The following is a 13,463-nucleotide window of genomic DNA, read 5'->3' on the forward strand; positions in this document are numbered from 1 at the left end:
TGATGGCGGTTATCATTATGGCACCATCATTATGACAGCATTAAAACTGCCATCATTATATGGGGGTTTTAATGCTATCATACAAGATATTCATAACAAACAAGTTTTACTTGTTATAATGTCATAGTTTATGTTATTTACTCTGTAACTTTCAATGTGTTTTCTCTACCATGTAAATTTTGTATTGTATATATGTGACAATTTTGCTATTTAGTTAATTATTAAATAGTAGCAACATTATTGCAAAATATAATTAAAAAGCCAAGGAACTGGAGCTTTAATCATTTTACAGTTTCTCACGATTTGCATCCTGAACAGATTTGTTGTAGGCCAGGCTACAAATGCAGGGAACACTATAGAATGATTAATGCTTCAGCTCTTAAGCTTCTTAGTAATATATTGCAGTAATTGTAGCCATTATTCATTAAATAACTAAATAGCAAATATATCCCCCCCTCCCACTCACTCATCACACACACACACACACACACACACACACACACACACACACACACACACACACACACACACACACACACACACACTCTACAAAATTCACATGATAGAAACAATACTTGGAAAGGAACAGTATTTAATGAAGTTAAACAAGTAAAACTTTTATTAAATGGAAAAATAAGGTTAAAGAAGCTAATCTTGTGTGAATAATCATTTTAAAATAATGACGTAGAGAATTACAAATATTTTTTCACTTCCTCTGCTATAGCGGTGTTGTCTCTTTTTATCTAATAAATAACTTATAAATTCCATTCCCCCGCTAACAGTCATATTATACTTAACACCCTAGTACTAACATAAGAAATTATTGCAGCTGCCTGTCTTCTCAATGTGGGCACCTGTACATGGTGAGGGGACATCCCAGTGGCACTGCTGGTCCTCCACATTAGCATCACTGGGATATAATCCCCACAGCCTAGATTCCAAGCTAACATTTGTATCTGGCATGTTTGCCATGCACTGCAACCCCCTGAAAACTCTGAAAGGGGGATCCTAGTGGTTGAGGGAGTTCAGCTTTGACACACCACTTTGGCCCCCTGATTCGATAAGACGGGTGTTTTGGGACAGCTCACCCAGGATCAGTCAGCTAGTGGGTTGCCCTGCAAGGGCCAACCATGTCAATGCCCCTGTCCTCGTGGTCCAAGGAACAGGATTCAGGCTGGTGGCAGTGGGGTCTGGGGAGTCTGGGCACTGAACCTCATTAAAAACTAATATGAATCCTGATAGTCTAAACTTTTCTTCTGGAGTCCTAACATGGTCCCTATTAGTAAATAATGACAGACACACAAATACCTCTACTTCAGCAAAAGAACCCAGAAGTGAAGCCATATCAGGTCCAACACCTAGATACCTGATAATTCACTGAACAATAGACAACCCTATAGGGAAAATGTCACCATTCTTTATTCAGAAGGGTTGGCAGGCTTCTAAATCTGTAAAATGGCAGGCTTCTAAATCTGTAAAATGGCTGTGTTCAGCAGATGGCCTCATTGAAACCAAGTCTGATAAACACTCAGAGCACCTCCTCCAAGCCTTTGGGAGAATATCAATTATGGTAACACTGAACTCATCCTGAGGCATGATCTCTGAACCGAATTTCTTGGTCTGAAGAAGAAATCTGAAAAGAGACCGAACTTGTCCCGCGGAATGATCTCTGAACAGGATCTTCTTGAAGTGGAAGTGTCTGAAGAAGAAGAAATCTGTTCGGAACTAAAATTACAAAGAGTGACAGCTATGAAATGAATGTTTGTATGAGGGAATGGGAATCTAGTCATAACTAGAAACCTCATCCTTATTTTTAATATTCCAACATCTCCTAATGAGATTAAGCTGGCTGTCTAAAATGCATAGTGTATCCATATATACAAAACCCACCAAGGTGCTTTAAGTGCCAGAAATATGGATATTCACAAATGGCCTGCTGTGGACCTTAGATGTGTTTGCTGTAGTGCAAAGCAAGCATATGTAAAAATGAAATTGCATCATGTAAAGCAACAAAACCCACCTGCATCAATTGCCAAGGAGAGTACCCTGAATACTCTCAAGCATGCCAGAGGTGCAAGAAAGAAAAGAAGAAATATAAAGACTTAAGGCATTGCTGAACATTTCATATCAGGAAGCCAGAAAAGCAGTTAAACCAATGAATAGCAGTATGGCAACAAAAAATGGTGTATTCTTAACATCACCCCTGGCAAAGTCTATATGTGGAGGCAAATGAACCACCCTTGTTGCTTCAATGAAAGCAGTTGCTTTTCCCATATGCTTTTAAGCTGAACTCCCTGCCAGACCACCCCATATGAGCATCCATTTTTGAGCCAGGATGGGAAAATCTTTGTAACACTTGCCAGACTATCAACCATCCATCATGTCCAATAGCCACTGATAGAGCTTAACATCACAGCGACGGTTGCCCCATCAGCAAAGCAGCTCCTACCACGCTGGCATTCTCAAATACCATAATGCGATGACTCCTTTAAAAAGTGGATGAAATCTGATTCCCTGTCTTCCATCTGTCTTTATCACTATTTATCAGAACATGTGATGAACGTTCTGACTTGCCAGTTTACACAGATGCTCAAAAGTCAGAATTACTGCTGTCTTTCCAGACAATACAATATCTGAGCAGATTCCTTCTGAATGTAGCTCTACACTGCAGAGCTGCATGTTATAGAGTTAGCCTTGGATCACATAAGAACTCACCAATACCAATGTTTTATTATATATTTTATTACCATCATGCCCCATATCGACAGAGGACCACAAGGCCAATAATGGTCATGGAATCGCTGCATTTCAGTCGCTATACAAATCGTCGCCATGGTGAAAAGATCAAAGTACCCATTCACCCCCCCCCCCTCCTCCGATCGATCCACCAATGCAGAGGATTTGCACGGCGGTGGTCCTTATGCAGCGAGAAATAAAATATAGAACAGACAGCACTCTAGAGCAGAGCCACACCACTGACATACTGTAAGCTGAATCAGCTTATATAGAAGAAAAAAGGAAAATAGATGGCGGCACAGGCGTTGCTAAATTAGCATATCGACCCATTACTGTTGAATTATATTAAATGTTGACAAAAGTTAAATTATAATAAAATAAATAATTAAGCATTCATTAGAGGCAGCATCTTGCAATTCCTCCATATGAAGCAATTCCTCTTGCAATTCCTCCATATTAATTATTTATTTTATTATAATTTAACTTTTGTCAACATTTAATATAATTCAACAGTAATGGGTCGATATGCTAATTTAGCAATGCCTGTGCCGCCATCTATTTTCCTTTTTTCTTCTATATAAGCTGATTCAGCTTACAGTATGTCAGTGGTGTGGCTCTGCTCTAGAGTGCTGTCTGTTCTATATTTTATTTCTCGCTGCATAAGGACCACCGCCGTGCAAATCCTCTGCATTGGTGGATCGATCGGAGGAGGGAGGGTGAATGGGTACTTCGATCTTTTCACCATGGCGACGATTTGTATAGCGATTGAAATGCAGCGATTCCATGACCATTATTAGCCTCGTGGTCTTCTGTCGATATGGGGCATGATGGTCAGTCTATTTTATTTTAATTTATTTTGATTTTGTTATCGTCTGGTAGTTCCTTTAACCCTCTTTTGGTGATATTTCACGTCTTTCGGAACTGGTACCGCTAAATTAATAAATAATTGGCATCAGTCTAAATTTTGTATAGTTTTAATTGGATTAAAAGTTCGAAATTATACAAGGGTTTACGGGCTACTATTTATATCTATTCTTTCTTTTCGTTCGATTGTTTATTTGGGTTATTTTTATGTTAATTTTCGCTCTACAGTTTTTGCCATACTACTGGCTTATGTTTTATTTTATTTAATTTAACATATTGGATATATATATATATATATATATATATATATAACCTTTTGAAATTTTAACTTCATCCTAGAGAATTATTGCATTGGCATTAGTAGAGGCATATGATGCAAGAAAGCAAGCTTATGCAGCATCAGCCAAAAAAAAAAAAAAAAAAAAAATCCCCCACTCCCATTTCACCTCTCTGTTCGAACCCATAAAAAAAAACAAATTGTTTGGTTTTTTATAGTATTAGCCTTATTTTAGGAAATAAATTCTTAAACTGAGAGTGCACTGTATCCTTAATTTTCAAACACCCATAATAAGATGACTAGTTTGCCTTCTGACCATTTTTAACAAATTCATATTAACGGAGGGAACACTAATGGGAGGAACATTATTCCTGATGTTAAAACCCCTGTTTCAGCATTAGGAATAATGCAACTGATGAAATTAGGAACTATTTCAATGTTAATGGGCAGTGTTAATATTATTAGTGTCAAATGATGCAAGGATACAACAACATCAACTGCCCATCTCCTCTAATAATTTGTCTAAGTCTTTAAAATTTAAAAATTTATTAAAACTACCCACTTCCACAATCTGCAACACCAGATGGAAGTTTCTTCTAACAATCTTCTGTTCTTTGATAGAAAGATTTCCTTACATCTATCCTGCAACCATCCTTCCATAATTTAAATTGGTTCTCATTTGTGTATATTGTCTGAACAAGAGTAAGGATGCCATCAATGTTTAGTTTACTCAATCTATTCAAAACTTTAAATACCTCAAACCGATCTTCTTTCATAGGCCCAGTTTCTAGACAGTGCAATTTGCTGAACTGAACCTTTTCTTGTCAAGACTATCCTCTGTTCCCTTCACTAATCTTATTGCTCCTCTCTAAAACCATTCCAGCAGATCCACCTCCTCCCTAAGAATGATGCTTCCAGATTTGTATGTCATACATAAGATGTGGCTTAACCATTGCCTCATACAACAGGATAATCACTTCCTTATCCCTTCATCAAAAATTTCTGTATATCCTTGACAAAACTCCCTCAGCTGTCCTAGCAGCATGTCTGCACAGAGAAATTCGCATCTAACTGCACAGTTACCTGCAAGATCTTTTTCGTTCACTACTACCTTGAGAGTGAAACCACATGGGTTTATGTTATTCTGGGATTACTGTTTACCCACATTGAGTACCTTGCATTTCTCAATATTAAATTGACCATTCTCAACCCATTTGCCTAATATTTTCAGATCTTGTTGCAGTAGCATACCCTGATTACTGTAATTAACCACACTGCCAACCTTTGTGTCATCAGCAGACTTAGGGTTATACTAGACGAGCACTTGAAGCATTAGCGTAACCTGGTGTCGTGAACGCCTCCAAAACTGCAAACTACACATAGTGCTCCTAATGTCAGATCATTTCAAACTAGGCAGAACACTTCTAACATTTCATTGGATATCAGCAGCGACTCACTTTTTCTATTCCCACTTTCAAGATGGATGTTGTTCAAGTTGGATGCATTTATGTATAGTGTCGAATGTGAGTAGAAAGAGAAAACGACGATGGTGGTGTCTCCAGAAAATACTGATATGCCTTCAAAACTATCATTAATAAATAATGAAAACAACAATTGGCTGGGCACTGAACATGGGGGGCTCTACAAGTCAGTGCTGACAAAAAGCCGTGAGTTGGGATTGAATTTGAAAGTGTCTGCAATTCTGCCCAGACACGATAGGAGGGAGTATACGATGAGAGCCTTGTCGATCAATTCAGCCCTGGACAGATTGTGCAAGGCTCAAGGGATAGAAATTTTCTTAGCCTGGTCTGTGCTTATTAACAGGAGAGACTGCTTCTACAGGGATGGGATACACTTAAATAGAAACAGTGCAAGAATATTTGCCAATGCCATCGAGGCAGAGTTAGGTGGGTTGGAAAACTGCTAGCTTGGGGGGGATACACGGACTAATAGATTAACAGTAGCCACTGGCAGAGGTGAAAGTGATTCTTGCACTGCTTCTATTGAAATGCAATTGAGCAGCAGCCTGGAAAGCAAAGCAATGGAGTTTTCCAGGACTGCTGGGAGTCATAGTGGAACAAATAAATACATGGGCTGCGTTAGGATAACTAAGAGTAGAAACAGGTGCATGTATACTTGTATGCACACCAATGCTAGGAGTATAGTTAATAAATTCGATGAGCTGGAAGTGCTAGTAAAGACATCAATGGCAGATATTATTGCGATATCAGAGACATGGTGTCACACAGACATAATTAGTGCAGAATTGGAATTTTGGGAGTATAATGTGTACAGAAAGGATAGACAGGACAGGAAGGGAGGAAGGGTTATGCTATTAGTTAAAAACACAAAATCTAAGGAAGTGCATCCAATTGGTGTTGGTGGACAATGCAATGTAGAGTCTGTTTGGTCTGACATAAGCACTGGAAAAGGAAAAATGAGAATGTGTGTGTGTTATAGGCCTAATGAATCTGATTAGTATAATGAGCAATTGTGCAGAGAAATAGTGGGCCAGTAAATCAGAGTGTCTTATAATGGGGGATTTTAATTTCCCAGAGATTGACTGGAATTTGTGGGTTGGTCACTCACACACTAGCAAGGCTTTTGTGGATTTATTGGATGATTATTTTTTTCTACATCAGCACGTTCGGGAGGCAACTAGAGGAAGTAATACTCCCGATCTGATTATCAGTAGTGATTCTTCATTGCATTAAGAATCTGCAGATAAAGGAACCACTAGGTGGCAGTGATCACAGTGTGCTGAAGTGGGATTTACTAAAAGAGATAACTTCCATCAAGGGTAAAGGGAAGGGTTTTTGCTTTCGTAAAGATGACTACGGTGATCTGAGACAGTATTTAAATTCTATATGGTGGGACCAACTGATCATGTTACCAACAGCAAATTCAAAATGAGAAGCATTCAATGAATTAATCTTGGAAGCTACTAGGCTTTTCATACCAAAAAAGACATATTGTTCAAGATTTAGGCCTAAATGGATGTCAGATGAACTAATTAGACATGTGACAGAGAAGAAAAATGCATGGGATACATATAAAATAACAGGTAACACAGAAGCCTATGATAGATATAAGCTGGTCTGTATTCAAGTCACAAAGGAGGTTAGGCAGGCGAAGGCAGATTACGAGAAATCTTTGGCAAAAAAAAAAACATTAAAGAGTTCCTTACTTATGTAAACTCTAGAAGGAAGGGAATGAATCAGATTGGTCCACTTGATATCAATGGTTCACCTGTGATGATCCTGCTCAGGTAGCTAACAAACTAAATGAATATTTTGCATCTAATTTACACATGAGGAGTTATTCAGGGAGGGGAATGCCAGAGGTGTATTAAGCTCTGGCAGTGAGCTAGATGATCTTGTAATAACTGAGAGTAAAATGGAGGAGAAATCGCTGAAGGTAAACATAAGAAAGTCACCTGAGATGGATGGAATCTATCCAGTTGTATTAAGGAAGGCGGCAAAGAAAGTAAGCAAACCCTTAGCCATAATTATGAGATCTTCCATGGATGGGAGATGTGCAAATGTGACCCCAATCCATAAAGGAGGATCAAAGGGAGACACAGGTAATTACAGACCTGTTAGTTTAACTTCTGTTCCAGGGAAATTAATGGAGGCACTGGTTAAAGAAGCATTGCAGGATCATCTAGACAAGACTTCAGTTATAGCTCGGACACAGCATGGGTTTGTTAAGGGGAAGTCTTCTCTAACCAATTTGATTGGATACTATGATGTGGTCACAAAGGAACTGGATGTAAAGAATAACTTTGATATCATATATTTGGATCTTAGAAAAGCCTTTGATACTGTTGCACATTGAAGACTGCTGCACAAATTGGAGCAGTGTGGCATTGGAGGCAAATTGCTACTATGGATAAAGGGATGGTTGAGTGGGAGAAGACAGAGACTGGTAATCAATGGACACTGTTCTTCATGGACTAATGTTATTAGTGGAGTCCCTCAGGGTTCAGTGTTGGGTCCATTGTTGTTTTCTGTATTTATAAATGATATTGATGATGGTATATCAGGCTTAATGTCCAAGTTTGCAGACGATACAAAGGTTGGCAGGGTTGTTAATGACACTAATGACAGTACGCTGCTGCAAAAGGATCTTGAAAATTTGAGCAGATGGGCTGAGAGGTGGCAAATGGAGTTTAACATCGACAAATGTAAAGTTTGCTGGAAGAAACTTCCATCTGTTGTTGTAGAAGTTGATAGCTTAAATAGATTCAAGGCAGAACATGACAAATATTTGGAGCGTGTGGATAGGTGAAATAAGGGGTTTTTATTTATTTATTTTTTTTTTTGGCTGTTGCTGTATAAGCTTGCTTTCTTGCATCATTTGCCTTTGCTAATGCTAATAGTAGTCCAAAAAGAGCAGTGCCTATTGATAACTACCCTCTGCCTCTTCTCGCACTGAACCATCCCTATATCCATAACAGTAACTTACCCCTAATGCTAGAGTACGCCAATTTATACAGCAGTCTTTCTTGTGGAACAGTTAAAAAATTTTTCTGTAATCTAACCATATGATGCCAACCCATAGATTATTTGTTGCATCCAGTTCCTTTGTTACTGTATCATAGTACCTAATCAGATAGGTCAGACAAGATCACCCTGAACAAATCCATACTGTGATTATCATATAATCACATTCCTGTGTAGATGTTCCTGCATTATTTCTTTACCAGTGACTCGATTAATTTTCCTGGAACTGAAGTCAAGTGTACAGTTCTGTAATTACTCACTTCACCATATGATTCCCTTTTGAATTGGGGAGTCAGTCGCACATTTCCAGTGTATAAGGACCTCCCCGAATCTAAGGATGTTCTCATAATTATGGCTAAGGGTTTGCTTACTTCCTTTGCTGCCTCTGTTAATATAATTTCACAGATCCTGCTCACCCCAGTTTCTTGTTTAACCTCAATTTCTCTTCCACTTTCCTCTCAGCTATCACAAAAGCGATTAGCTCTCTGTTAGAATTCAAAATACTTCTAGCATCACCAGCTCTAAAAAATTTCTCATGTGAATGGAGATGCAAAGCTATCCAGTTTATCTGTAACTTGAGCCTTATCATCAGGCATGTGAATCGGGATAATCTGTGCAACATGCTACTCAAATTTTATATTTTAAAAGAAATCCACACACAATGATGATCTGCCTAAAAGTTTTCACAAAAGAAAACTTGCAACAGTGTTTTGATCTGTTCTGTTTCGGGCATGATGGAACAAGTTTATAGCTGCAGAAAGAGGTTATATTGATGAATTATTTTTATTACTGCATAAAATTTGTTTTTTCAACAGTCACCAACCTTTTTAATATAACAGCTGCAAAGAAAAAGGATCAGAAGAACAAAAAAATGTACAGTTATTTTCTGATTAACTATGAGGCCAAACATCTAAGATGTTTGCATTATTGTTAATTAAGATTGATTATGATATGAGTAATGCCTGCCTCTTTTACAGCAGAGTGGCAGCAATAATGATCCATCTCATACTCAGAGGTGGAAGACCTTGGCTATAGTTCGAGGAACATTTGGTCCAGAAGATTGCTATGGAGATACAGCAGAATTAAAGTTTGATCGACCTGTGCCCATAAAGGTAAAGTTTTCAAATTTTTATTATTTATCACACCTTTTAAAATTAATCTGATTTATAACAAGGAATCATTTATCTGATTCCTTGTTCCTTAGAAAGATAATTTCTTTTTACAGGTTTCAGTTTTCATAATCGGAATGTGTTATTGTTTGGTGTTTTATTTTTTTTTTTTATTTTGTGAAATTGCAATTTTAACTATATTCTGATTATCCTTCAAAGTTTCGTTTTTAGTTTTCTTTGGAACAATTAATATTGATAATGTTTGTTAATATCATTTAGTAACAGAATATCTCAAGATACACTTACATAAAATTGTTTTTAAGTTAGAGATATATGAATATAATTATTACTGTCCACTTTTAACTTTTTGTTAGCTGTAAGGCTAATATCTTACTGTCTGTCTTTCACACATGTACATACATGCACATATGAACCTTCATATGTACATATGAATGTGGTTAAAAGTTGAACTCCCACTTTTTTTCTCCAAAACATTATATGCTACAGTCATCAAATTATTACTTTTTTTTTTTCCCCAAAATGTTGTCCTTCTCCACTGACATTTTTGCTATTGCAAGACACTGATGCCACCCGTGTAGAAAGAAGAGGGCTTAATGTATAGCCAACTAAGAACACTGTGTTTATTTCATCATCTCTTTTAAATTTCTTCCTGCCATTTTCTCCTCTTTTTTGAATTTCTGTCCTCCCATATGTTCCTCATTAGCACAACTAAATGATCATCACTGGTTGGGGATAATGAAAAACTGCTGTTACTCTATCACAAAAGCCAAACTATTTCCTGTGTATGATTACAGCTGTATATATTTGTTTGCCTAATCTCTGAAATCAGTTGTTGCAATTGTGAACCAGAAGAGTAAAAAACTTCTTAAAAATTCTTAGAAACCCAAATCTGGGATACCCATGACCAAAGCTCCTGTTTACAAAGTACAATGTGAGAGTTGTAATAATGCCTACATTGGACAGAGTAAACAAAGATATTTGTGATAGTCAAAAAACACAACTCGAACATAGCCAGGAGCAGAGTAACAAAATCAGATCTTATGTTCCATGGTGGTTTACAATTTTCCAGGCCGACTGGGCTAGCCAGGTGGGTAAAGTGCCTGCCTGGCAACCCAAAGGTCGCGGGTTCGAATCCCCTCGGACTTGGATCAGAGTAAAATGTAAAAACTGTGCGAGGTGCATTATGGCCACAGAAACCGATGCGCCAACAACTAACAAAAAAAAAAAAAAAACACGATTTTTCAGGATGCTTCTTTTGTTGTTTTCAGTATTTTTTGTTGAGAACTACTTTATGTACACTGAAAGGACAGAATTCATGAGATACCCAGTTCCTGTCCAACATGACACTGTCACCTCTTGGCAGGTATATAGGTATGCTGCATTTATGTGGACGGTAATTCGATGTCAGTATGGATAAACATCGTGAGTTAACCAACTTTGAAAGAGGGATGGTAGTGGGTGTCCGATACATGGATCACTCTATCGTGGAGGTGGTACAGAAATTTCACTATCCCCTTTCAACAGTATCAAGAGTGTATCGGGAATACGTCATTTCTGGAATAACATCTTGTTGTGGACAGCACTGTGGGGTGGAGAAAGGTGGTGCATGAACATGGCCACCAACTTCTGTTTCACATTGTTTCATCCAACTAGAGAGTGATAGTGGCACAAATCACCTCCAACTTCAATGAGTGAGAGGTGCCAGAAACGTCTCCACCAAGAGCATCAGGTGATCATTAGCCCCAGTAGGTTATGGGAGCTGCCGACCCACCATAGTCCTATTGCTAACACCATGACACAGGACTCTACGCCTCAGCTGGGTGAAAGAACATTGGCACTGGACCTTGGTTGATTGGAGACTTGTCCGATGAATTCCCCTTCCAGTTATTTTGAGCAGACAGGAGGGTGCATATCTGGCAGAAACTGCACAAAGCTATGCACCTGTCATGTCAACAAGGAACTGTTCAGGCAGGTGGACAGTCGGTAATGGTCCGGGGCATGTTCAACTTGCACATGTTGGGATCTCTGGTATGTCTAGGTGCATCTCTGAAATGGATCAGGTTGCGTGTCCATCCTTGCAGACCATCTGCATCCCTTCATGGTCATCATGCACCCACAGTGCAATGGACTCTTCCAGGAAGACAATGTGCCTCCCCACAGACCCGTAGTGACTAGAACATGGTTCAAAGAGCATTCCACAGATTTTACAACTATGGAATGGCCTCCCCGTTCTCGGACATGAACCTCGTGAGGCATCTTTGGGATGCAGTGGAAAGGTCCATTCAAGCTTTGGATCTTCCATCCAGGAATGTGACAGAATTATGGACAGCGATGCAGCAAGCATGGATGGAAATACCTTTGGAATGCTTTCGTGAACTAGTGGACCCAATGCCTCACTATGTGACTGCCCTTATCAAGACGAAAGGTGGGCATGGGGTACCTGTGCATTACTAGGTAGGTATCCCATGATTTCTGTCCACTCAGTGTATGTTATTGGAAGCAAGTTATATTGAGCATTAACTCTTATGAGGTGACAAAAAATTGATAAGAACCAACTCTTCTGAATCCCAAAAGATACATGCCATGATCCTGTCATCCGAAGACTGTGGCTTGAATTGTGGCTACATTGTGGTGCCATTTCATACTGGACTGCTTTGATTTTGGAGTGAAGTAGTATACCAGTGTCTCTTCACCAGAAGATAGTTGCTGTTCACTACAGAAATGTGTTTTCCTCCAGTTCAGACCATTTCATATGTTCAGCAGAAATAGCAACACATTGCATCCTTTCTCTCTGTAGGTAAGCATCTTTAAGAGATCCACCACATGTGCACTTTCTTGTATAGTGCATGTCCATGAATTTACCTCTACACCTTCAGCATTTTGCACAATTTGATGCAGTATTCTGCACTATATTTGTTCATTTTCTAAAATTAAATTTGCGATGTGACAAATGTTCCTGTCTGTAATGGCTGTTGGCTTATGAGCAGGCAGTGGGTTTGCAACGTATTCATGGCTTTTGGAAAACTTGTTGCACCAATCATATACACTTGCATATGATAAGTCTCTGCTGTATAGTGCAGAAAATTTCAACTAATTATGCCTTCTCTTTTAAAAGGAATTTGGTGATGTGGAAAAAAAAGACAAGGTCTATGAAAGGCATTGATTTTTTTTCTCTTGTGCTATGAAAAATGGATATAATTCATATGGGTATAATTCTATTATAGATATATTGGTACCCTCAATATAACAGCTTAGAGCTTTAGTTTGCTCACAATTTGAAAACTGTGACACATTATTTTCATGTTTTGAAGTTTTGTAGGTCTAAATTTTGCCATCTTTCATCTTGTCAGTTGAATCATCACCAGGTTGTCAGGTGTCGCAATGTTGAGTTACCAGTAATCACTGAAATAGTCATCTGTTCATATTCATTTGTTCATTTGGCTCTCTTTAGGTAAATGTATATGTTGACTGGTACAACATATACATTTGTATATGTTGTACCTGTGGCAACCTCTAACAAGTCAACTTAAAGAAGTAGTTAGAAGTAGCAGACAAGCTATGTGTATGCACTTTTCAGAGTTACCAATTGAAAAGTGAAACAAACCACTAGTGAGTGGTAGTGACTCATGTCCAATTCCAGTTTATGGCCCAAAACAAGTTTTGAAAGAAGACAAATTAATGAATTCCTCAAGAAAAAGAATTTATGAATTGCAAACTTCTAGTGAGATCAATCCTAAAGAGTCATGCAAATTACATTATTCAAGCCTCTTCTGGCTTCAGTAATGCAATTTACTTATTTTTTTTTAAATGTTATTCCAAAATTTTATAATCCAGCCATAGCTCTTCAATCCAACATACCTCACATACACGTACTGAGATTGTTACTCCTGGGTAAGTTGTGGAACATTATGTGCACATTTGTTGTACCAACAGTTTTTAAATCTTTGTTTG

The 13,463-nt window shown here is 38.2% G+C and overlaps 1 protein-coding gene across 4 annotated transcripts in view; it reads left to right on the forward strand.

Moving 5' to 3' along the window:
• The window catches only part of hiw (MYC binding protein highwire), a 1,043,263-nt gene that overhangs the window by 512,215 nt on the left and 517,585 nt on the right, over positions 1–13,463 (forward strand). For 3 of the 4 annotated variants that reach the window (XM_090372846.1, XM_090372865.1, XM_090372875.1), the window contains exon 37: positions 9,360–9,494. In XM_090372846.1, the coding sequence (XP_090228972.1) occupies positions 9,360–9,494 (135 nt within the window). The remainder of the gene's footprint in view (positions 1–9,359; positions 9,495–13,463) is intronic. The other variant, XM_090372856.1, reaches the window with a different exon arrangement.

Source organism: Mastigoproctus giganteus, chromosome 1 (assembly GCF_048544385.1).
Source record: "Mastigoproctus giganteus isolate SK-2022 chromosome 1, ASM4854438v1, whole genome shotgun sequence".
NCBI lineage: Eukaryota > Metazoa > Arthropoda > Arachnida > Uropygi > Thelyphonidae > Mastigoproctus > Mastigoproctus giganteus.